This window comes from Pantherophis guttatus, chromosome 2 (assembly GCF_059756535.1).
Source record: "Pantherophis guttatus breed Tessera chromosome 2, ASM5975653v1, whole genome shotgun sequence".
Lineage (NCBI taxonomy): Eukaryota > Metazoa > Chordata > Lepidosauria > Squamata > Colubridae > Pantherophis > Pantherophis guttatus.
Window position 1 is genome coordinate 149,198,213 of NC_142064.1, and position 26,618 is coordinate 149,224,830.

Below are 26,618 nucleotides of genomic sequence, written 5' to 3' on the forward strand. Positions count from 1 at the left end.
TGTAAGTTGAGGACTACCTGTATATGGAGACTTTCTTTGGGCTTAAATGGTACAGATTAGCTCCATTTTTGTTGTCAAATCTCCCTGAAAGAATCGTGTAAACTGCCTCTCCCATCTCTTACGGGGCTACACAGTGTGGACTAGCCTAATCTTAAAAAGAGGATCGCCAAGACTGGCTTGCCAGGATGCGGGTAGGCCCATCCTTGTGCCTCCACAGAGTTAGTCATTTCTGGACTAGCAATGGCTCCTTACGGCTGGGATCCTTATACCCTCTCTTCAGAGCCAGGCCAATTGTAGGGCCTTCTGCAGATGAGAGGCCTGAGTGAGAAATAAAGTGCAAAGGGGGGCAGGTGGGGGAGGGGGGGAGTGGATGGATGAAAGGCTTAACTGAATCCCTTTCAGCCCATTGTTCATCTAGGGGAGCTTAGGAGAGGATAAGAGGTTAGCAGGCAGCTTTGAAATTGACTTGAACAAGTGAATAGGAGCTCCCCCTTAAAGCAAAGCATAAAAGAAGCTGCCCTGTTTGCTCCTGCCATAACAAGAGCTCCTTCAGGTCATGAGGAGCCAGGGAAGCTGGCTTGATTTGTACCGCTGGGGAGGCATTGAACAGACAAAACATGGAATTTCAGTTAGGATCCGGGATGGTTACCTAGCACGAAGGAGCCACTTTTCTTCACCTGCTCCTGCTGCCAGCTCCAGCCCAGGTTTTTCTGCCTTTGACTTGTTTCCCTTGCCCCCTGGGTGTACAAAGGAGAAATTTGAGCAAAAGCTCAAAGGGGAAAGGTATTTTCTGTCCAGGCTGGGGGAATGGATTGGAAAAGGAAAAAGAAAAAAAAAATCCATTGCTTCTGTGGTAGATTGACTTCCTTTGATGCTGCGGCAAAGGACATCAGTGCCTTTTCCTATAGGTTTTGTTGACTTCCCAATTGTGCATTTAGGTTGCCTCTTGGGTGGGAGGCAAACGGAGGGAGAGAATGTAGAGATATATGAAGCCAGGGTGAGCTGGCCTGGAAGGTTTGGTGTGGCCTTCCTAGAAGGGGAGACAAATGCACTTTGTGTCTGAATTTGCAGTTAATCTCAAAAGGATCCTGGCGACGTTTTTGGTTGCTCATGTGCTCTTTTGGTGCCGACCACAAAGCACCTCCAATTTCCATGTCTTGATTGGAGGGAAGGAAATAGAGAGAAGAAAGAGAGCTGAAAAGGGAGCGTCTTATTATTTGGTTATATCTTATTTATGGATTTACTTTGGACCCAGGGGAATACTGCTGAGTGAACTTCAAATATTACCTTATCTTACAAACCAGGCTTTTGATGTTGGCAAGATCAGAGGCTGTGCTCCACAGCCATTGCCAAATGAAGATGGGAGTGAATGCATATGCGCCAAAGCCTGAGATTTCAAAAGAAGCAGTAAAACTACATTCAAGTTAGGTCAGGCACATCTAAGTCAAAAGGCTAAGATAATTGGCTCAGCTTAAATGGCAGCTGACTGGAAAGGAGACTTCAAAACTAGTGTTTCCCCAGAAACAGATTGGCTTAGTCCCAGAGTGGTTAGCTAAAATGTTTATAATTAAACTGTGCTCCTTGCTGCCTAAAATTGTGCAGTTCTTTATTCTAGACTTAGATTTAAACACACACACATAGGCAGGCAGGGGCAAGAAGGAGAAAGCTAGTGGACTGACATGATTGTCATCTTGTCATCTTCCAAAAAACACTGTCCCACTTTTGAGGCCATTGATGTAAAAAGCTTTCGAATATTCGAGCATTGGGCAGGAACATTTGGTGTTCCTTCCTCTCAGATCTCATCTTACTTTCAAGTGGCCGAGCGAGCGTGGCATCTATAGGATTCTTCTAGTTGAGGATTATAACAGCCTTACAATAGATTTTAAGACAGATTTGAAATCAACCCCAACGTATTTACCAAACCGTCTTCTTATCTTAAAGGCTTGACTTTTCTGTCTTCCTTGCCTTCGTGGCTGCCTATTTCGTGGCTGCCTATTTTTCAGATGAGAAACCTGTGGGGATGTTAGAAGTCCACCACCAAGGCTGTTTGGTGCATGTGTGGCTGAAAGAAAGCTTGAAACCAAAATAAATATCCCCAGGGCAAAATGAGTCCTCTCTCCTCTGTGCCTTAATTGGCTTCTTTGGCTACCCTAATTTTAAATTTGAGAAGCAGCTGTCTGTCTCGTTCGCACGAATGCATTATCAATTCTTGCCTTGTTCCAGTGCTCTTTTATTTTAAATATTCACGAACCAAAAAAAATGCTCAAATCCTCATTAGGATACCCAGTTCTGTTTCTCGGGCTATTAAGGAATGCCCCCTCCTAACATGACACTCATTGAGCCTTTTATTTAAGTTCAATTAACAGCTTGTTCCAAGATAGAGGCAGTTCTTAAGTGAGCCAATTCAGGGGATCCCTCATTTCTCCAAATTGCTGCGTTGGGGAGTCTTCCAAACACTGGGGAAAATTGGAGGGGCTACCTGGATGGACAAGGAGCATTGAATTAGGACAAAATGATACAGACGGGGCCGATAGCCTCATATCACTAAGGTTTCATTAGGGAGAAGGCCCCCTTTTCAACCACCAAGATATTCCCAAATGAGATATAATGAAACCAAGTTTTGTTTGGTTTTTTAAAAGCCCAAGTATTATGGATAAGGATTTAGGTTAGTTAAAATATATATAATAAAAATCAGAGCAATCTATCAGTACAAGATGAATCATTAAGCCCCCTCACCCCCAACCTCTATGGCTGAGTATCCTGCTGGCTAACCAATAACAGGCGAAAAGAAGACGCAGTCTTATATTGAATAATCAGAGACCCCCATGGCTTCCCTATCCGGCATTTTCTTTCTAAACTGGAAGAGGTTTTTCATATTTTCAGTCTGGGTTTTTTTTTCCCAGGCCCTGTTGTGTGAAAGCATAAAGATTGCCTCACACACACACACAGCAACTCATGTACACTTTAATGCAGTGGTGGGTTCAGGAGTGAAATCCAGCAGGTTCTAACTGGTTCTGGAGAACCAGTAGCGGAAATTTTGAGTAGTTCGGAGAACCAGCAAATGCCATCTCTGACTGGCTCCAGAGTGGGATGGGAATGGAGATTTTGCAATATCCTTCCCCCAGGAGTGGGGAGGGAATGGAGATTTTGCAGTATTCTTCCCCTGGAGTGGGGTGGGAATGGAGATTTTGCAATATCCTTCCCCTGCCTCGCCCACCAAGCCACACCCACAAAACCGGTAGGGAGAAATTTTGGATTTCACCCCTGGGTGGGTTGCTACCAGTTCGCCCCAGATCGGTGAAAAAGTAGCAGCAGCGGCGGGAGGCTCCGCCCATCCACCTGGGCAGAAGTGTTGCACGTGTGTGTGAGTGCCTGCCCGCAAGCAAAACGGTAGCGGCCCAATTTGAAACCCACTACTGCTTTAATGCTCTACACACTCTTGATTCCCAGGTGTTTCCTGTATGGGATCACTTAATACTTACTCATGATTTTTTCCCTCTCACCCTATTACTAAAACACACCCAGTTCTCTGTCCCTAATTGTTCTCATTTGTATTATTTTAGCTTAGGTTCTTCGCTCTGCTCCATGAAGTTGAGATGTGTCTATCTCGTTTTAGGCTGAGATGCGTCTACCTTGTTTTTATGTAGGTTGTAAAGTTCTGTTGGTCCATAGGATAGTTTTTGACAAGCGGCATGGGGGGTGCTTAACTGAGGCCCTGTTCTAAGTTGTATGATTTGAAATTGTAAAAATTTCATACCTTGGATTTGGTTAAAAAAATAGTTTCTTCTCTCTCCGCCTCAATATTTTTGCCAGATTTAATAGCTTTGAGAGATTTGAGCTGTCTTCTCTTTCTCTGGTTGAAGAGACATTTCAGGTGAAAAACTAATGCAGTCAAATTGTTGCTTTGAAAGAGGCAAATGTTGTGTGTTCTTCCAGAGGATATCTGGAGTGGCATCTGGTCTGCCATAGATGGATGATGGCTTTTTAATGTCTTGATGTCTTGGAGCTTGAAGATTAAGAGGTGTTTGTGATGTTTCACAGTTGTGTAATAGCTTGTGTGGCAGCACAAATATAAATATGGGAAAGGCTTTCCTTGGCTTGATGGGACTCCCTTTTACGTCTACCTCCAATGTAAATTCATTTGTGATGGGCTGCTTAATCTAACCCAAAGTTCCACTGTTGCCTGGCTCTTAATTCTGGTTTATTTGGAGATCAACTCTATCACAGTGCAGTCTTTAAAAAGTTTTCATGGAGATAAGCCCAGCGAAATTCACAATGTATGCAACTGGACATTCCCACATTTTCTTAGTGGGAATTCTTGATTTCCATGAGTTTGTTTCAAGAATTGCTACTATATTAAGTATGTTCTTTCTTAAGTGGAGTATAATGGTAAAGGTGTTGCACCAGGAGTAGGGAGAGCACAGTTTCAATCCACTTTCTGTCACAAGAGCTTCTCTGGAGAGGTGGATCTAGTGGCTCGCACTCAGCCCAATGGACCTCACAAGGTTGTGATGAGGAGCAGCACCATCCTGAGCTCCTCAATGAAAAGTAAGGTCTAAATCAGATCAATGAATGTCACAAAAGAAGGTTCTCCAGGACTTCCCATCAAATAAAAAGTTACCAAAAACAGGGGTCAAGGAAGAAATAAATGGGCCCCCCAATTTAGGGCAGGTATTTTAGCCATGCATTCTGTTGTTTAAAGCAATTCTTGAAACAAGGGCTTCATTTAGTCATTTGATTTATACCCACATGTTCTTTAGGAGCTTAAAGTGGTTTACAGGTATTCCTCAATTTATGACCATTAGTTTAATGACTTATGACCAGTCTTCAGATGTATGACCATTGCAGCATCCCCAAGGCCAGAGGATGAAAATTGACATGTATTTAAGATATCCTGGGCTCATGTGAATACCATTTGCAGCCTTCCCAGCCAGCAAACTCAATGGGGGAGGATCTGGATTTACTTAATGACCTCATGATTCACTTAATAACGGCAGTGATTCGCTTAGCTACTGTGTCAAGAATGGTCGCAAAATGGGGCAAAATTCACTTAACATCAAGTGCACCAAGTGTGGTGCGTGCTAGGAATTATGGAAATTAAATCTTAATGGGCTCAAGGAGCCCAGAGAGCTCCTAGCCTACCCCAAGGATGCCATAGGGCTGACTGATGGCATTTTGGAAAAGGAGCCCACTCTCCCCGCCCCCACTTTCCCAGCACAGAAGGAGCCAACTAGATTGGTAATTGACTGTTATGTTAATGTTGCCCTTCCCCACACAAAGAAAATTGGATGGCAGGCTTTTTCTGTCCTTTGCCACTTAAGGGTAGGCTAGCCTGGGGAAGGGAGCTGGCTTTTCCACAAGAGAGGACAGTAGACATCACTGTTGTAACATCACAACAGAAAGAGGCTGTATTCCAGCATAAGTCTGAGCGGTTGGAGGAATGTGATGCTGTGGTTAGTGTCAGGTTTCTTCTCTGCAGCCAACTTGGCTAGAAGCATCTGAGCTCTTGAAACATAAATGGGATAATCTCCCACAGAGAAGCATGGGAGATGGGGCATTAAAACCTTGTGCCAAACTCCAGTTTCAGGACAAAATCTGGGCCTGTGTTAACAGCTGTATATTATCATGCCATACCTGAGTTCCCCCACCTCCTTTTCTCTCCTGCACATAGTTTTGGGGTTTATTAACTGGCATTGCCTATTGCCTGTGGATAAATCATATTGTACATCACAGTTAACAAACCACAATATGTTTGTCTAAGCCAAAGCAAACCATAAATGGCTTTGAGTAATGGCCTGGTTCACAGACCATGCTAAAACAGAGTATGGTATGATGTTGGATTAGCAATTACAGATTATAGTTCACAGATGGCGATTTAGTATGTTGTACCAATACACCTGCTATTTGTTTATTTATTTATTAAACATATTTCTACAGTACCAGAATTTCTTTAAAAAAATGTTGATGGCTTGCATGGAATAAATAATACAGGTAAAATATCAACGGTATCGTCTAAAAATCAGAAATAAACAGGGAAGAAAAATATGCATCTTCAGTTTTATATTTATGTTAGCGAAGTGGAATTATAGAACAGGGTCAGGTCCTGTTGCACTCACACTGTACTCACCCAACAAACTGAACTAGAAGCCCATCAAGTTAGTTGTTAGGTGCTGTGTGAACTCTGCCATTATGGTTAGTTTTCAACACTGTCAAGCCCGCTGCAAACACAAAACTAATCCATGGATATGTATTTTCAAAAAGTACATTGTTTCTGAAGTGCTTGAAAACAATAACTGCAGCATATGACGTGGTAGAACGTCATATGAATAATGAATAACTTAATTATTACAAATCGAAGCAAATTTATGCAGTTTAGGGTTGAACTCTGGAATCCTTGGTGCTCTCTGAGCATGGTAGCCTTCTTGCAGATGTGTCATAGCCCAGCTAGGTAATATCTTCACTGAAGATGTTATTTAGCCAGGTAATGAAATGTCTGTAAAAGCATGGAAAGTTTTTTTGAATTTGAACAATATAGAGAGCTCACTCAGCTCACTACCAATATCTGCATTCGCTAGCATTCTCTTTCATTTACATTAAGAGTCTTAGCAAGTTAAGTCTCTTTTGTATATCACATAGGAAGAGAAATGGGGGAAAATAAGTGAAAACCTAAACAAATCACGGAATGGATTAGCACGATGAGTGAATTCTGTAAACTGTAGTTTGCTGCTATGACTGAATCTGCAATCTACTCCCAGGAATTTTATACTGTGGAGGAAAAAAATGGAGTTGCCCAAGTAAAGGCTAGGCGGAGAAAGAACTGGTTCAAAAGCATGATTGGCCACACAAAATAGGAAATGGCCCTCTGCTGGGGATCTTCAAACAGAGGTTTTCTGGTCACCTTTCAGGGATGCTGCTGGGGATCCTGTGCTGGGTCAAAGGTTGGACCAGACCATTTCTTAAGGTCCCTTCCAACTATGTGATTTGCATGTTGTACATTTAGAAGCTCTAGTTGCATTGCGTGTTCTTCAGAGGACTTAGTGCCTTCTGTTTGAGATGATCTTTGAACTGTGCCACCTGCCTTCAGCTTGGTTTTACCTGTTTCTTGGAGGCAAATGGAACAGCAAATGTGTTAAAAAATATTGCCCTGATCACAACCAACTGTACCCAACGCATCACATTTGGAGCAGAGGTATTCTGAGGAAAAGAGATCCACAAGTTTGAGGAAAGATCTTGCCTTTCTATACCCTCTGTGCTACCCAAACTAAGTTAACAGTTTGGACAATATTTGCATGAGATCACTGATTGCAATAGGCATCTTCCCCTATTCGGCCTGGTGATCCTGTGATTTCCTGTTGGTGATGACACCAGCCAGGATGGCTTTCTTTAGAATCATGGTGCATAAAAATTAAAAAAACTCAAGTCATATTTCTGAGAAGGAAGTTGTATGAAAATTGCAGGCTTGTTCATTAAGTATTTCCATATAATGATTTTACTCTGGAGGTTTTCAGTTTTCTCTTTAGAGAAAAGAATGAACATTTTGTCTTTATCTCAGATAGAAAGTTGAGAGTTGCGAAGTCATTAACATGGACCACAAATCCCTCCATGAACTTTTATTGGGAAGCAGGAGAATGAGTTTGATTGGGGGCTGTTTTTTCTTTCTGCCTGATCACCTAGCAAACTCCCAATTTTCTCATAACCTGGCACATTATTAGTTCATACCTCTCAGAATGGTAAATGCAGTTCACTTTCCCTTAAGCACTTTCCCTTTAAGCTGAGAGATACAGAGGTTACACAATATCTTGTCCTAGTTCATAGATTTACTCATATCTATGAACCTTTGAGGATCAGATGTTTTGCATAGGCAAAAACAACATGGATCTCTTTTGAGGGATGGAGCAGGGTTTGAATATATGAAAGTTTGGGTGATGCATCATTATTAAGATAGGAATTCCTTTAGAATGAAGTTCTGGGATCCAGTGGTTCTTTAGATGTGATCTGGGAACCGCTCGAGATCCATAAGGGAAGCATAGGTGGTCCCCTGTGCAGCAGAAAATAATTTTTTAAAAATGGATCAGGTTTTGGTCATTGGTCTTGCTCAAAATCTGACAAGGTTGCACAATAAACCTTTAGTAGTAATTTTAAAGTTGGGCTCCTATGGAGCCAACTGAGAAGAGACTTATGTTTACTAAGTTCTGACCCCTTGTTTATGTGGTGGGCCTCAGACGCTTTTGAACATGATCATGGTCTGTTTGAAGGAAAAGTCTGAAAAGTATTGACCTGGTTAAAATATTCTAAACCAAGAACCCAAGCCTCTTTGCTTTCCAGTCTTGTTGAGATTTACTGGTACATCTCTTAGAAACTCAACCAGGATGAGATATGTAGTCTCAACCCAAGGCAAGGATGCCATTGAATGGTTGCCCAAATCAGTGTAAGGTTTGGGGTGGTACATGGTCTAAAAAAGTTGTCAGTGGCTCAACTTGGCTTAGAGAATTAATGGTCTTTTCCACCTCAAAATTCTGCAGATCTGGGCTCAGAAAATATTTTCCCAGAGACAAGCCATTTTTTTTTCATCTGACTTGTTTTACCAACAGGCCCTTGCAACAATATATTTATACTGAAACAAATGCAATTGGATTTAATTAGATTTACATACCTTGCCTTTAAAAACCATCTGTTTATATTATCTGGGTTAAGGAATAAAAGGGTAGGAGGTTTCATAATAAGGATTTTAGCTTGTTTCCATTCTTCATATTGAAATAATCAACAGTGAAGTATTCATAATAGCATTCTGAATGGCAGCATAATTTTTGACCTCCATGACTGGGGGTTTAAAAATCTGAATGGAGCCTTCAACCAAACACACACACATACACACACACACACATGCGCACACATGTGTGTATGTAATCACTTCCTTCTTCTTTCAAGGATTTTTAAAGTTGCATAAACTATTGATTTATCCTACCATTTGTTCATTATGCTTACATACAGTATGCATATAATATAGAGCCAAGGTGATGGAATAGTTAAAACAGGTAGCCCTCAATTTATCACTAAATGACCATTCAAAGTTGCAACAGCACTGAAAAAGTGACTTATGATCACTTACGACCATTGCAACATCACTGTGGTCACGTGATCAAAATTCGGATGCTTGGCAACTGGCATGTATTTATGACGGTTGCAGTCTCCCGGGGTCATGTGATCACCTTTTGCAATTTTCTAACAGGCAAAGTCAATGGGGGGGGGAAGCCAGATTCACTTAACAACCATGTTACTAACTTAAGCATTGCATTGATTCACTTAACAACCATGGCAAAAAGGTTATAAAATGTGGCAAAAGTCTCTTAAAATCTGTCTTGCTTAGCAATGGAAATTTTGGGGCTCCATTGTGGCTGTGAGTTGAGGATCACCCGTATGTTGGACTAGGACTAGAGAAACCCACATTCAAGTCCATGGTCAACCATGGAAGCTGGTGGGCGACCTTGAACTGGTCATTGTCTCTCAACTCAATCACAACCTCGCAGGGTGATTATTAAAGAGGAAAAATGGAGGATGGAGAACCGCATCTATTGCCTTAGGACAGGGGTGTCAAACTCACATCATGGCGGCGTCACATGACGTATAGGGACTTTCCCCCCCCTTCACTAAACTGGGTGTGGGCGTGGCCAGCACGTGACGCATGGGCTGGGAGTTTGACAGCACTGCCTTAGGAGCTTCTAGAGAAAGTTATTTATATTTTACAAATAAATAATTGATGTATATGTAAAGTTTATATTTGTCTGTTTGCGTGTGTGTGCTCGCATGCTCATATCTGCCTCTCAATCCATCAGTGCGCATGCATTCAAGCGCTAAGTGTGAAAGCTACTTCATAAATTTAGTGAACTGTTTTCCTTCTCTCTGAAAATAATGAAAGTGAAGAGGTGAGTGGAGAGTAACTTGACTATTCTAAAAACATTCCATGTCTTCATTTGAAGATTCCTATTTTTAGAGCCCTGGATGCCTTTCTAAAAGGCTATAGATTACACTGGCTTTTCCTACAGGGACAATTTATGTTAAAGTACTTGGCATTTCAGACTGCACCACTGGAAAGACCTGTAATATTGCATGTAGGAAGGGACAGAAGTGCCATCAATCAATCCCTGCTGCTGCTTTTTTCTATTTTAACGTGCCATTTAGCATTATGCCGGGATGCAAGCAAAAACAGGGATTTTCACCTTGAATTGTGACTTTTAAGAAACCACTCGCATTTAAAGTCGAGGGGGGAAAAAATAATAAAGAAGTGGGAGAAAGCCTTAGCAACCAGGTTCCAGGTTCTAACAAACAGAGATGTTCTTCTTTTACCTGTTTTTTTTTCCCCAGTAGAAAAACATTTATAGCTCAGTTGAATTTAAATAGGGAAGAAGGGAAAAAACAGAGGTTGGCTTGGAATTCTGAAGGCTTGGCTTCTGCTTATAAATCTAGCTCTGGTCTCTGTGGGGCCTTCTCTAAAAGAAAACAAAATATTTCCCTCTCTCTAAGCATCTATATAATGGAGGGCCTCTCATTAAAAGAAAAACTCCAAAGCACTGGCTCTTGATGCAGTTGAACACTTACAAGCTCTAAACCTAATATTATAATTGTTTCTTTTCTCATGTGTAGTGATGGGATCCCTCCTTACAGAATCGGGAGCAAGAAGCAGCTCCAGAGGGAAATGCATCGTAGCGTCAAGGCCAATGGGCAAGTTTCTCTACCTCACTTTCCGGTAAGTACTTTTGGAGTTGACAAAGCATTTTAAGAAGCATGCATTCCTTTGGCCCATAGATGAATGAATTCAAAGGCCGCCTAGGATGCTGATCGATAGTTTTGAATGCAGGTAGTCCTTGACTTACAATCATTTGTATAACGTTCATTCGAAAGTTACATCAGCAATTTAAAAAGCGACTTAAGGTCCTCACACTTATGACTATCACGGTCGTGTGATCAAAATCTGGGCGCTTGGAAACTGCCATGTATTTATACCATGATTGCAGTGTCCCAGTGATTCCTATTTATGACTTTCCCAGCCAGCTTCCAACAAGCAAAATCAATGGGGGATTCACTTCACAATTGCAGTGGTTCACTAAGCAACCCTGGCGACAGAGATCAAGAAATCAGGCACAACTCACTTAACAGCCACAATGTTTGGCAAAGGAAATTCTGGTCCCGACTGCAGTCATAAAACAAGGACTACCTGTAATACCATTTTTATCTGTTTGTATTGGGCTTTATGTGCTTGTCTTTGACCCGGAGTCTTGCAGAATGGCGATAGGCTATGAATATTGTAAAATAAAGAATGACAAGAGATTGTGATTCCCTGTTGTAAGGATAACTGGAAAGTTAATTTCCTAAAATGCTAAAATAGTATTCATTTCCTCTTCCCACCTGTTTTACTAAAGTTGCTTAGATATATCGGATTTGTTTTATCCGCCACAGAGAAGTTCATTTTGCTCTGGTGGATGTTGGTCCAAATGCTACTCAAAGTATACCTGATCTAGGAATCTGCTTTGTGCTAGGCCAGCCTTTTGGGCACCAAGCTCTGGTGTGGGGGGATTGACAATCCCTTCCTGCACCCTTTTCTGAGGACTAATTCTCTTCTTTGCTGTTTGAGAGGGTGGGATAAAGAGAAATAGGGTAGCGCCTAGAGAGAAAGAACTGATATACAGGTAGTCCTTCACTTATTGACCACAATTGAGGTTAAACTTTCCACTGCTAAGCAAGACAAGGGAGTTTTGCCCTATTTTACAACCTTTCTTGCCACCGTTGTTAAGTGAATCACTACAGTTGTTATGTTAGTAACATGGTTGTTAAGTGAATCTGGCTTCCCCCATTGACTTTGCTTGTCAGAGGGCCGCAAAAGGTGATCACATGATCCCTGGGACACTGCAACCATCATAAATACATGCCAGTTGTCAGGCAGCCAATATTTGATCATGTGACTACAGGGATGCCTGTGAAAAACAGTCATGTCACTTTTTTCAGTGCCATTGTGACTTCAAACGGTCACTAAACGAATGGTTGTAAGTCAAGGACTACCTGTGTAAGTGGACTTCCATAGAATACAACATAAGAATTCTTTTTTTAAAAAAAAAAGAGAGAGAGAGAGAGCTTTTCCCCTTCTCTCTTTTTTAGAGCTATGGAGAACAACTACAGGGGAGGTTTAGAATCTGCCCTAAGATGAGATCAATTAAAACATGACTTGGACTCCTGACCCAGCTTGGGAGTTTCTGGGAGCATCTGGCTCGCAGCTATTAGTGGGGAAATGTTGGGCTGAGATGATTGTTGGCTGAATCCGCCAGATGTCTTGGACGATAAATTCCAAAATTCCTAGCCAAAGACTGGCCTGGATGATTCCTTTCCCGAAGGCTCTGGGTCTGACATGAGGACTGCCTTGCATGTGTGTCATTCGTGAATAGAATGATTGGTAGAACTGGGCTTATTTTATCCTGCTTGTTTGCTGCTGCAGAACTGTTCTAAAATGCCTGCTTCCTCCCTCTGTTAAACCATGTGATGGATCGACTTGAGGATAGTAAGAGAAAGAGGGGGAAGTCTCACTGTGAACTTCCACAGCTGCTTTATTTTATTTTAGGGTTTTTTTTTTTTTAATGCTTTTCATTTGCTATTTCTGCTTCGGGATGTCAAAGAGTGAGAAACGCACCAGGAGGAATTATGTTCTCATTGAAGTCACTGGGCCTTCTGCTATTTGTTTAAGCAGAGCCAGGATTTCTCCCCCACTATTAGCAACTGTTAAGGCAGGAAGAAAGATTTCCCAGGTCCTTCAAAGGAAAAAGGAGATTTGTACCAAAAAGTCTCCCCTCACCTCCCATTCCGCCCCCATCCTAGGTCTTCTTGCTTGTTGGCTTCCTTGCAAGCAGTTAACCTAATAGTGCTTGTTTGGAAATTTGAGTTCTTTTTTCATCTGAAGTACAGAGGGTTTCAGGGTGATATGCTGTGTAATTCTTGTGGTGCAGCTTACTTTAGCATAGGGTCTCCTTAATATGTTGGCCATCATCAATCATCTCCAGCCTAGTAGGGAAAATTGACTGCAGCTCCCATCATCCCCAGTCAATGTAGTGAAACAGTGATGTGGGGCTGGGGGAGCCCATGTGCTTGGAGGACACAAATTTGAGGGTGTTTGTCTGAAATGGTATAGGGTCTCTTGCTAGAGCAGGGAGTTGGACTAGAAGACTTCCAAGGTCCCTTCCAACTCTGATGAAGTTCTATGTTCTAAATTTATCTTGTGATTAATGTAAGCAAATTCAACTTCCTGTTCTCTTAAGGGATGAGAAATTCCAGGTGAAATACTATATGTCTCTGAGATGGAGGGGGATTGTCTAGGGCACGGGTGTCAAACCCGCGGCGGCACGTTGCCGTTACGTAATGTTTCGTGGCGCTTCTTCCCTTTGCGGAGCTGGGGTGGGTGTGGCCTGCACGTGACACATCCGGCCCGCGGGCCACCAGTTTGACACCTCTGGAGACTCTAGTGCTTTGGTGCTCTCTGAGCTTGGTTGTTTACTTGCAGATGTTTCATTAGCCAAACTAGGTAACATCATCAATGCTTTGTCTATGGCACTAGCACTGATGCTATTATCTAGCTGGGTATTGAAATGTCTGCAAGAAAACAACCAAGCTCAGAGAACTCCAAGGACCTCCATTTCAACCTTGAACTACAAATATTTTCCTTTATTGGTATCTAGGGTTTGCATGTCCCCATGTATTTATTTATTGGTATGTTTGTTTATAGTATTTTCTTCTGCTTCTGCCATTAAAAAAAAAAGTTCTCTATAGCTTCTGCTTGTAAATTAGATTATTTTGTCCTGGGGCGTGCAAATCGACTTTCTCTGTAAGGCAGTGCTTTGATCAGGGAGCTGAATAGAGCCAGCTTGTGTAAGAGTGACAATTTCCTGCAGAGTCGCCTTTTTCTCCCCTCACATCATTTCTGAAGCTAAGTGGTTACCAGAGAGAGAGAGGCCCTACCTCACCTCATGGGCAGCCTGTGAAAGCCTTGGCAGTTCAGCCACCGCACCCCCCCTTAAAAAAAATATCAAAAAATGCCCCAAACAAAAAAAAAAAAGTATTGTGTGTATGTTTGTGTATCCAGAACTGGAGGGCAAAGAAGGCAAGAAATGGGAGTGCTTGTGGGGGAGATGAGAGGAGAATAAAGATGGGGTGGAAGGGGGCCTCCCCCCCCCTTCCTGAGCTTCTTTCGGCAGAGATTTTTGCTTGCCTTTTCATATTCCAGCCTTGATTTGGAGGTGCTGCGTTTTCCCTTGATAGATCTGCTGGAGGCAGCCAGGCTCAGCAGTGTAGCGCCGTTTGCCCGTAGCAGCTTCCTTCATTTTCTGTACAAAGAGATGGAGGGCAGGGAGGGGGGGAGAAGAACAGAGGGAGAGAGAGGGAGAAAGATCCAGGACACTGTTGAGACAACACTACCTCAAAGGTGCCCAGTGTGTAGCCAGGAAATAAATTACCAGCCCTTCTCTGATCTGCCACCATTTGACTCCTTTTCTTTCCCTCCCTCCTCCGCTCCCTTCCCTTTTTCTCCCCCGTCTTATTTTTATTTTAATTTCCAACTCCTTTCTGTTTATACTCCACTTTTATTCCTTGAGTTAAAGTCTCTCTCTCTCTCCCCCTCCCGCCTCTGAGTTTTCCATTTGATGTTTGACAACAGTCTTTGAAGATTTTCTACTTCAGAGTAGCTACTGATGGGCTGGTTGTACTACAGAGAGAACAAGCAGGGTTCCTCGGAGTGCGACCAACTGCTCCTGCCGAAGGCAAACGCTATTGGGGAAGATGTCACTCCATGAGGCCACAGCACTTGCTCATAAAAATCCAAAGCAGACCATGCCTAGTTGCGGTCGTCTTTTCATCCAAACATGGAGACACAACAAGCTGAACGGAGCCAGCCAGCCTGCTCCTCGAACTGAGCTGCTTTCGCTCGCGCTGCCTGTTAAACTTGGCTTATTGTCTCTGTCCCCGCTCTGTGTAGAGAACCCACCGGCTCCCCAAGGAAATGACCCCCGTGGAACCTGCCACCTTCGCAGCCGAGCTCATCTCTCGGTTGGAAAAGCTCAAGCGAGAACAAGAGACCATGGATTGCTTGGAAGAGAGGCTGCAGCAAATCACAGAGGTAGGGAACCTGACCACCACCCCCGCTCCCTTTGCATGGGTTCCTGCTTGGTGGCTCCCCCTTTGCTGAAGGGGAGGGTGGGCGAGAGGATGGGCAGGAAGAAGGAGGCATGAGAGGGGGGCGGGAATGAATGAATGAATCTTGGCTCAGGTCATCCTTCTGTGAAGGAGGGCCAGGTGTGGAGAGGCACTGCAGTCACACAAGCTAATGAAACCAGAGCAATACCGCTGTGCCTGCTTGCTGCCAGCTGAGGTCTCTTGGGGGTATCCGCGCGAATGCCTCAAATTCTGTCAGCATCTATGTAACTAGGCATTGGCCCCAGATATCTGTCAAGGGGCAGGAAGGCATAATGTCTGAAGAGCTTTACGAGGACTCCTTGTTGAGCTCTGCTGATTGAGTCATTGTCCTTCACATTTTGTCCTGAAGGATGACGAAAAGGAGATCTCTGACACGCCTGTTGCTGCCCAGGGCAACCGAGAGCTTGTAGCCGTGCAACATCAGCAGCACCCCCTCACGCTCCTTCCCACCGGCAGCTACGAAGATGATCCTCAGGCCATTCTGGACGACCACCTGTCCCGCGTGCTTAAGACTCCCGGGTGTCAGTCTCCCGGCATGGGGCGGCATAGTCCTCGTGCTCGTTCCCCCGACCGACTCCCGGGGGGCAAGTTCCTGCTAGCCACCCCAGGCAAGAACGCCGTGCCTGCGGCTTGTGCTCTTCTCAGCAAAGGATTTGTTACCAAGCAGACCACCAAGCATGTTCACCATCACTACATCCACCACCACACCATCCCCAAAACGAAAGAGCAGATAGAAGCTGAGGCAGCCCAGCGGGTCCAATGCTTGTGTGCTGGGGGCACTGATTATTATTGCTATCCAAAATGTAGAGGACACGCGAAGGGAGCGGACCTTCCTGTCGCTCAGCTGGAGCCATTTGGGTGAGTTTCCTCTTGGGGAAGAGTTCTAAAGGCTTGGGGTGGCTGGGGTTGGTCCACACTTGGTGAATTGTGCCTGTTTGTCTAAAAGCTAAAGGGACTGCTGGGAGTTGGTGCGATGAGGGGAGAGTGGAGATGGGACCGGGGAGGAGAAGCCCATCCAACTGGGGCATGAGGTTTTAGCAGAACTCTTGCTGTGTAATGACTAGCCACCAGAGACTAAGTATTGTTCTTTTCTCTCTGATGGAAGCCTCAGCAGAACTGGGACCCTTCCCAAAAGGAACTGTAAGCTCCAGGATGGCCTCATCCTGCCAGGTGGAGAAGGAGGTGGTCCCCCTGCCCCACCAGGCATACCGCTACCCAGTGGGGAAGCCGATCGCTCCCAGAATGTCTGGCAGTGGATGTTGGAGAGTGAAAGACAATCTAAGCACAAGCCCCATAGGTAAATATCAGCTGTCTGCAACACTCTTGCTCCTGGTAAATATTTATCTATTACACAGCTGTCTATTTTTACAATCACTAAAAACAAATGAAGCTCTTTTGCTCCTCTGGTTTAATATGAAAGCTGTTCCGCAGAACCAGAAAAACCACAAAAATGTCATGTTTTTGGCAAAAAAAAAATCCCTTTTCATGTTATGACAGACTTTTCTCTCTCTCTCTCTCTTTTTTCTTTCTTCTCATCCAGAGTGCACAGAACAGAAGCTGCTATGAAAGGCCTGTATTTCAGCTTTTATAACCTTGCCCTTTTGGTCCCTTGTCTTTTTCCAGCACGCAAAGCACGAAGAAGGCCTACAATGCTGACTCCACTAGAGGTGCATCTGGGGAGCGTCCAGCTCGTCACCACCAGTGGGGCAACAGCAGCCACCCACGGGCTGTGCAACCTGCCCACCCCTTTGTCCAGGATCCCGCCATGCCTCCACTGACTCCACCCAACACACTGGCCCAGCTGGAGGAAGCTTGCCGCAGGCTAGCCGAGGTGTCCAAGCCCCAGAAACAACGGTAACTTCCCACAGATTGGGGTGTCAAAGCAGAAGCCCCCCCCACCCCCCCACCCCTCGGGGCTGCAGGGTTGATGTCTGCTAAAAGCAGATCCAGTCCCTGTTGAAGATAGGCTAGGCTGAATATTCTGGAACAGGCCTGTAAAAATCATAGATTGCCTAATAAAAGCATCTGCAAACAGAATATTTTCAAATTCTCTATTGTGTTGCAAAATGTAGAGTCAGATTAAACGTGTAAGGGTGATCAGCTAGAACAATGGCAAATAGGAGGTCAGATTCATAAAGCCCCTTTCTCCTCAGGAGAGATTTAAATTTGTTTATGGTTGTTTGTGTATTGGTTACTGGGCTTTTAAGCCACTCCATTCAAACTGAGTAACATACAATTCCCCAAATTTGTAACTTGGTTAAAATAGAGAGGTAGGCTTATAAAACTTGGATTGAAAGATAAGGATCCATATTTGGCCCCACCAACCTAAAGCTTTTTCAACTTTACTTTTGAGATATTTTTGAAAGATGAAACAAAAGAGCTGAAACTGGCTTCATTTTATGAGTTGGTTTTTGGCTTGCTCAAGCTGGTGCATGGGTTTATTTATTTATGAAATTGAATTTTTTGCCCATGTCGCTATCAAGCGATTCTTAGGTTTTGGAACAATCAGTGTCTCAGTCTTACCATTCAGGATGCACCCTACAAATTGTAATTTCTCTAGTCAAAGCAATTCGAATCTTCCAATTTAACCTGGTTTGTTTGGTTTCCTTAATGAATGCTTCTGAAACAGAAACCAGTTAAGTGGTGGGATTAAAGCTTTAGCCTGTCTATGGATAATGTTGAGATACTTTAGGCTTTAGTATGTGTAATATTTCCTTGCTCGTTTCAGCACATCGGTCTTGAGCGCATAAATGGGATTTGGAGAAGGTATTAATGGTTTTCCTGTATCTCTTCCCCTTCCTCTCCCATTTCCCAATCCTTCAGATGTTCAACTTCAAATCAGCTTAGAGATCGAAACCACTTGGCTTCAGTACCGGGAGGGAACGGCCCTTTCTGCACGACAAACACGGCATCAGAAGAGTAAGTGCAATATAAACAGTAGAGAGCTGCTGATTCCTTTTTTTTTCAAACTCAATTTTATTGCTTTGGAAGTGGAGCATTTACAAGGGAGTTTGGATTCTTTTTATTAAAAAGGCCTATAGCGAACACCAAACATTTTCAAACCTTGGTTCTCTAATTCTCCCCTTCTTTTTGTTTGCATTCCAGTTAAATGGACAAAGATTGGTGGATTAGTCTAATTACAGGATAGTACTTCTTTGACAAGGAATCTGCTAGAGTCTAAATAATTAAAGTTTTTTTTTCTTAGATGCTGCATCTTAAGCAATGAGTAATGTTTGAAGTCCAAGCTTAGCCACATGACTATCCCTTTTCATTTTTAATTGGCTGACCTTAAGCCAGCTGTCTGTGCTAGTCCCTTTTTTTTTGCTTCCTGAAACCACTCTACAAAGACTTGGAACAAATTAGGAAGAGAAAATTATGGCAGAGTAGCCTTTGGTGACCTTTAGACGTGCCAAGTCTGGCTTGTCTCAGAGACGGCCTTGTCTTCATGCCACTGAAGACTCTTATTTCTGCAACAGGTTCTGTCTTCTTGAGGTTCCCAAGGTGGAACCAGAACGTGGCTTTCTCTTCCCTTTGACAGTGGTGTCAAAGTATCAAAACAGATGTGGCATGTCTCTGTTTCTCCCTCTCCCCCCGCCCGCCCCCCCACAGGTCCAAGATAGAAAAACAGTGGCAGCTTTTGATATGCTGTTCCACACAAGTTAGGGCTTTCTAAATTTAGTTTGGTGTAAAGGAATGCATATATAGAATATATATGCCAATTCCTTGGCATTGTAGGTGAATTGGAAGATCTGAAAGGCCAGGTTAGGGATGGAAGGTTATGGAGAGAATCTATCTATGCTGCCACTAGGAGTTGAGAATGGTCTGATGGCACATACATATGTGAAAGAGTACTTTCAACGTTTGGGTTATGGACCTTAGGCTTCCCTAACCTATGAAATAGACATTGTAAATTATTGTGGAGACTCAGATAGAGATCCTACAGTGTTATCAAAAAAATTAAATAGCTGTGAAATGTCCATATGGGCCATCCATTAAACAAATATTTTTCTGTTCCATCCTGGAACTTTAGACAATGTTGGTCCTTTCATTTCTTCCCTTTACTGCTGTCTTTGTCCACACACACATACATACATACAACCTGTGGAGAACAGGAGATAGGCAAATCAATGGGGTAAATCAGGGGAATCTGCGGGAATCTCTGCTTAGTTCCAGGCACTTTGGCGAATGGTCAGAGATGATGAAAATGAACTACTTTAAACAATCTGAAGATGAATCAACCACATTTTTAATTAGGCAGCTTGCGCACCATAAGCACCCAAAAGCTCTGGAGAACAGCTGAACTATATGAAGTTTTCCAAAGGGTATAAGGTTGGGGTATGTTCTATATACAGGGAAGTGAGGGGTTTTACGCAATGGGAATTGCCACTGAGAAAGCACATATCTGTATCCCACACTTCATGTGGGATACAGACCATTGGCAAGTCAAGTCCTTGCTACAGGAATGCGCAGAAGGGATATCCTCGTAGGTCCCTTGGAATCGAAAGCAGATCAGCAACCAATGTGGCACCTGCAGCATTGACCATATTGCTGGTTAGCTGCTGGACTTTGGGACAACTGTAGTATCTAAGCCTGAGATATCTTCAGAGGCAGACCCACACTAAATATTCTTAGTCAGAGTTTCCCAATTCAAATGGGCCTGTACTTCACACACTAACAAGAGGTAGGCAAAAGCTTTCTTAGCCATACCTTGCACCTGCCACTTTCCTGTAGGTCCCCCTAATTGTAGATATCCTCTATTAGGGGAATATAACTCCCTCTGGAGCCAAACTCAGAACTTGGATAAGGCCAGACCTATCACAGACATAGAGCAATACTGACTTGCAGGGATTTAATTTAAGCTTGTTTTGACCCACCCAGGCTCTCACAACCTCTAAGCCCTGGGACAGGACTTCTGCAGGATTTCTGGCTCAGCCTGGGATGGATATGCTGTATATAATGGCGATATTTCACTCCAGGTGACATATGATCTCACTAATGGTTTCACGTAGATACTGAATAATTTGGCCACTGTGGTAAAGGAAGAAGAAGCACTGCAAAAGTATGTTTCTAATTCCAGACTCTTGCATAGAGTCCAAAAGTATATAATGGGCTATCATATTGAAACGCAATGAGAGGTATAATAGGTCTAGGAGAGATTAAGCCTTTTCATCTTGGTCTTCAAAAGGATAACTCACTTTTGCAAAAGAGTCATGATTTATTTGTAGTCTATAGTTTGAAATCATGGTTTGTTGTTGTAAGATTGTGGCTGTGACTAAATATGTGCAAAAAAACCCTTGGTTTGTTTATGGATTCCTTGCTTATTATTGGATTGTTTGGGGGCTTCATCCATTTACCTAGTCAGCTCGCAGAATTGTAAAACAAAACCAACTTAAAAAAAAAAAGACAAATCAGAGATTGGTCATGGTCAAATAAGCCATGAATATTTTGTATCTCTGCAAGACTTATTCTTGTTTGTTTGAGCTTATTCAAGCCATAAGGAAATCTTGGTGTAGGATCATGTAACAATTCACCCAATATTTTCATAAAATTAATATGGAATGCAAAAGTTGTACATGACAATAGAGGCATTGATAAAGTAGAATTTGAAACCTATAGTCAGTAACTTAATATATAAAGACAGTTAGAAATCACGTAAAACCCAGTAGTTTTATGGGTTTCCCCATAAAGTCCCAGAAAATCTTCATGAATATCTATTGAGGATTTTTAATAACAAATTAACACAAGAAAATAAATAAATTTTCTGAAGCTTTCTAGACAGTACTTAGCCAAGGCATTTATATGTAATATGATGGGGGGGGGGGGTGTTCTCAGTGGAACACTTCCTTTAGAAATATTTATTCTCTGAATCCACATTTCAACAGTGACTGAGAAGTGTTGTGCCAGTTGGTTTCAGATATTGTACAAAGTTATTTGCTTGGTATTTAGTTAGTTCAACTCCAGTCATTGTGATTTATAAACCTCTCTTTCATACCCTAGCTTGGAGTGGGACCCCAGATATGTATAAATTAATCCCAAAACCACAGAAAACAAGCCATGGCTTAGTGTGATGTATGAATTCATTCAGCCTCGGGATTTGTCATTGCTCTTTTAAAGAACCAAGCACAACCTTTTTTGCATCAAGGACCACTTGGTCTTGAGGTAGATCTTAAACAAACAGTGAATGGTCCTACCAATTCTATCATGTTTCAGGATTCTTTTATTGAATGTTTGTTGGCTCTTTCTTCAGAACCCTTGTTCCTTTCTGTTTTTGACATCTCATATTTAACATCCCCATCATCCTGGCACCCTCAGTGCCAAGGACCAAATTGTCACTTGAAAAGGATTTTTAGTCTAAGGATTGTTTGCAGACTCAGGAGTGCAATTTGTCCCTCACTTCTCTAATTAATTATAGCAACATGAAATTGGTGATCCAAGAATGGGGAAACCAACTGGAGTATCAAGTTGAAGTTGAACTGAACAAATCCATTTGTAAAACAGGGCCATGGCTGAAGCAATGCTGGTATCATTGTATTATTGTACATCACATGATCTGCTCCAGTGATCAGTCCACATGGGATTCACCTCATATGTCTCCTGATGTAGCTGAAAGTTCTTTCTCAGAAAAGTTGCCAGAGGGTCTGAGCAATCTGCCCAAATGCATTCAATAATTGAGGGTTGGGATAATCCTACAGCTGCAGACTCATGTCCCCTTCATCTGGACATGAAAACAATGTAGGATTGCTTTGTTGAATCTTCAAGGGTTGCAGACATCATTGCCCTGTTAAGCAAATCCCTTTTCAAAATATTTATACTTCAAATATGTACAATAACTAGTTGGCCAGTCTTAGTAAGCTGATAATTAAAGACTGTATATCTCCATTGGAAACTTTGCACAATACATGCCTCGGTCTTTGTTTTTAACCCTTTTTCCACAGTCAAAATTCCCATTTTTAAAAAAATGATCCAGCAGCAATGCTTAGTGGGCCATGAGTTGGAATCGCCTTCCAAATTGAGGGGCTAGTTAATAACAACAAGGGTGGTTGAAGTCCACAAGGTCAGACAGCAGGTATGGGGAAGGCTACCACAAATTCTTCAGTATTTAATACACAGATAAGTCTCCAGCTTTGCTTTCCTCAATTTTTCAATTACTTGATGTGGTTAGTTGACTCTCTACGCCTTTGTGTAATTGTGCCTCTGAGTGTGACATAAATGTTTTGTAAATGTTGTGAAACCATACTTATTTTCTCTCCTCCCTCTTTTATGTTTCAGTCACAAAGAACCAAAGAAACTCCCTGTTGTTCACTCCTCCCAGCCTAGTGAGTTGGTTGTCACTTATTTTTTCTGTGGAGAAGAAATTCCCTACAGGAGGCTGTTAAAGGCCCCGAGCCTGACACTTGGGCATTTTAAAGAGCAGCTGAGCAAAAAGGGAAATTATAGGTAAGCATCTTTGTGGTTTCTTTCTTCTTTTTCTTGTGTTTGCACAGACTGACTGCCAAAATAACCACGATGTATTTGTAAGCAGCCTCCCACAAGGAAAGGTTTATTGTTCTCTTTTGAAGGTTGGCTGCAACTCGTTCACTAGATGAAGTTTTTCTGACTTCTTTATGTTTACCCACCCAGCAATAGTACTCAGCAGGTGGGTCGGTTGCTCCAGCAACCGAACTGAGATCTCATCTGGTGAGTAGATGTGAGATTGTCGGCTGTCTTGCCTTTTGCAAGTCGACGAGGCCACAGACTTGTATAATAGGTATCTCTTCAAAGTTCTTATTTCCTTTCTGCGATGATACACTGCTGCTTTAGAAGTTTCCTTTCTTTCATCAGTTTGGTTACACTTTACCCGATTATTCTGATTTCGCCATTTGGGCCCTAAAAAAAAAATAAAAGGAACAAGACAGTCATCAACTACGGAGACACTAGTGGAAGTAAAATTGTTGGGACCTGCATCTGATAGCTATAAATGAGTACATATATTCCTGCATCTTGTTTATAAGGGGAAGGGTCTCTAAAATGTGTTTTTCCCCCTTTGGTATTGGTTGATTTAGCTTTGCACAAAACAGTCAAGTGTTACCAAAGTCCCAATTGGTCATGCAAAATATTGTAAACCTAATCTGTGAATGTCAATGGCTAATTGACTTTGACTATTGTACTTAGTGGTATTTGCTCAAATGCCATCTGTTAGGAAAGAATTGGGGCTTCTTTTGAGGGTAGATATTCCAATACGTTCTGCAAAATTAGAGTGTATTATCTAGTGAAGTCCTGAGGGCAGATTTACCCAGCAGATAACATCAGCAGGACCTTTTGATCTCCAGACCTGTCTACTTTCTTACCCATCTATCAGTCTACTTCCTTATTTTAGATTGACTTTTAAAGTCCTCCTAAGGCTTACGACTTATCTTAGGACTTCCTATGTAATTATTCAGAGAATCAACTTGTCCCATCTCCCTGTTACTGAGGCATACATATTAAGCAGGAGTTATTATCTCTGATGATGGTAGAGAACATCTTGAGGAATGCTTTATTGCTCCATTGGAAGAGGTGGGGCTTCATTTCACAATATGACCATCTAACTAACCCAAAAGTTAACAACAACACGGGGGCTGCAGCTACTATCTTCCATTATCGCCCTGAAAGAACAATCTGCAATCTTCCCATTTTTTTACATCATTCCAGTCAAAGCTTCTAAGTTTTGTGAAAAAGAACCCATTAGGAAGCATTGGAATAAAAGTTTGAACTTATTTAGTCTATTAATTGCTCATAAACTACCCTGAGATTACTGCAAAACTCATGCTGACATTGGAAACAAAACTTCCAAATAGTCACAGGTCTTTTTGGAAGATCTACACCTTAAAAGGGGTTTGTTTGTTTTTTCTAAATAAGAAAATTTATTTATTTTCTAAAGGCAGGGCCTGGATAGGCATCAAAGTCCTCTACTGGGGGAGACTTTAGTCTCTCTGTCCTTGTAGGAGAGATGAGGGGGATTTGAGAAAGAACCTCTGTATTTTTGGAACTTGCTCTCCAAAGAGACTTGCTTGTCCCTGACTGGTTTTGGCACCAGCTTTTCATCTGCCTGCATTTTTGGACAGCTTTTCTGTGATGGGTTAGCTGACATTTACAGAGATTTCCTCTGTTGCTTGGTTATTATTTTATGACTACCTGCCTTTTTAAAGGATGCACCTTAAGGTACTTTTGACTAGCTGCCTAGCCCTGACCAAAACTAGAATATAAATGCTTGAAATACCTAAGGCCCATCTTTATGGATCAAAGGGTATCTTCATTTGCTACCAGAATTGTACGTTGGCTGATAGGAGCTCCTTATGGTTTGTACTTTGTAGGAAGCAACACCAATATGGAAACTTTGCCAGGGAGTTTCCCCTTCCTTTCCTGATCCTAGCCTCAAATGAAGGGTTCCCTGATTTAATTAACTAGAACCAAACTATGTGGATGGTATTGAGCGAATGGAGGTTAAAGGCATTGAGAAGGACTTGCGTGGTGAAAACTCTTTATTGTCTAACCTCCCACAGGAATAATATGGAGTCTCAGAGTCTTATTTTAGATCGGTGATGACAGCTTACTCCAGAGCCTTAGATGGAATTTTGAGAGATATAATGTATCTCTATAATCTATGATCTCTGTAATCTTTGTTGAGACTAAAACTGGATATATAGATTTTATATATATATATATATATATATATATATATATATATATATATATATTTATATATTTATATTTCTGAATTTTGTATTCACACTGAAGCCCTGCCTCTTAAGCTAAAGATGTAGTTTAATCCATCTTGAGCTGGTTGGCAGTACAGATAGGCCTCGACTTATGACCACAATTGAATCCAAAATTTCCATTGCTAAGCAAGACAGCTGTTAAGTGAGTTTTGCTCCATTTTACAACCTTTCTTGCCACAATTGTTAAGCGAACCACTGCAATTGTTAAGTTAGTAACACGGTTGTTAAGTGAATCTGGTTTCCCCTTTGATTTTGCTTGCCAGAAGGCCACAAAAATGGGGGATCACATGACCCCTGAACACTGCAATCATCATAAATATAAACCAAATGCCAAGCATCTGAATTTTGATTGCATGACAATGGGGATGTTGCAACAGTCTTAAGTGTGAATAAAGGTCATAAGTCACCTTTTTCAGTCCTGTTGTTAACTTTAGTCACTAAATGAAAGGTTATAAATTGAGGATTATCTGTAATAAGAGGGGGATGGGCTAGTCTGATGGAGAGAGATTTGCTTACCCTTGTGATAACCACCCTGTTAGTGTAGATATGAAGATTGAATATCTTCTCACAATGGGAATCTGCGGCCTTCTAGCTATAATTAGACCATCTCCCATTTTAAAATTGGCCATTCTGGCTGAGTCTGGGGTGAGTCCCATTCAAACCCCACATGGAAGGCCACGGTTCCAAACCCTACTGCATACCTATTATACTAGGTCAGGGGTCGGCAACCTTAAACACTCAAAGAGCCACGAAGGTCCTAACCGGAAGCCCCTGTTCAATTCTGGAGCTGACCGGAAGTCCAGTTCCCCCATCATAGTCTCCTCCTAGTGCACCATCCTTTTTCCTCTGCTGGCCAGAAGTTTGGTTCCCCCACCATAGAGTCTCCTCCTAGCGTGGCATCCTTTTTCCTCTACCTGTCCTAACCGAAACCCCTATCAATTATGGAGCTGACCAGCAACAGGGAGCCACAGCAGAGGGATGAAAGAACCACATGCGGCTCCAGAGCTGTGGATGTACACGTGATTTATGTTCAGTATAGCGTAAGATAAAAGCTCAGAGGTAACCACTTTCATACAATTACCTGTGGATAATGTTTATTTAGCAGCCCTCAACTTGTAGCTTAGCTTTCACTAGGAAACACCACCATTACAGCTTTACAGGAGCTCATCTGTAAGGACAGTTTTTAAAAAAATCCCAGTTGGCACACTGCAAGTAATGAAATTCCCGTATGTTAATTATGTCTGTGTGGGCCAAAATTTTTGGGCCTTTCCATCTTTGCAAAGATGGAAGCAATAAATGTTCAGTAGCCACAGGCCCAAAAATCTTGGCCCACTGGAGGGTTTTTTTTTTTTTTTTTAAACATCTTTTCCCTACAGAAACAGGCCCTGATTTGTTCTCAGCAGGCTCTGAAGTTAACAGTCCTAACCATGGTGCTGTGTAGTGGCAGTCCTTGTTTTTAGACAACACCAGGGGGAAAAAAAATAGGATGTCACAAAAAGTGTTCCACCTAAACTCAAAAATTCTCTGAGCATTGCAACTTGAACCTTGGCAAGATGTAATTATTGGCTTGACTTTCAATCATTTGTTTAGTGACCAGAGTTACAACGGCACTGAACAAAGCGACTTATGACCGTTTGTCACACCTAAGACTGTTGC

The 26,618-nt window shown here is 42.4% G+C and overlaps 1 protein-coding gene across 11 annotated transcripts in view; it reads left to right on the forward strand.

Annotated features, from left to right (window-relative positions):
- Positions 1-26,618, forward strand: part of AXIN2 (axin 2) — a 50,760-nt gene that overhangs the window by 14,978 nt on the left and 9,164 nt on the right. For all 11 annotated transcript variants that reach the window (XM_034412667.3, XM_087887005.1, XM_034412668.3 and 8 more), the window contains 7 exons: positions 10,642-10,744; positions 15,008-15,148; positions 15,575-16,083; positions 16,331-16,522; positions 16,849-17,079; positions 18,049-18,144; positions 22,495-22,662. In XM_034412667.3, coding sequence (XP_034268558.2) covers positions 10,642-10,744; positions 15,008-15,148; positions 15,575-16,083; positions 16,331-16,522; positions 16,849-17,079; positions 18,049-18,144; positions 22,495-22,662 — 1,440 coding nt within the window. The remainder of the gene's footprint in view (positions 1-10,641; positions 10,745-15,007; positions 15,149-15,574; positions 16,084-16,330; positions 16,523-16,848; positions 17,080-18,048; positions 18,145-22,494; positions 22,663-26,618) is intronic.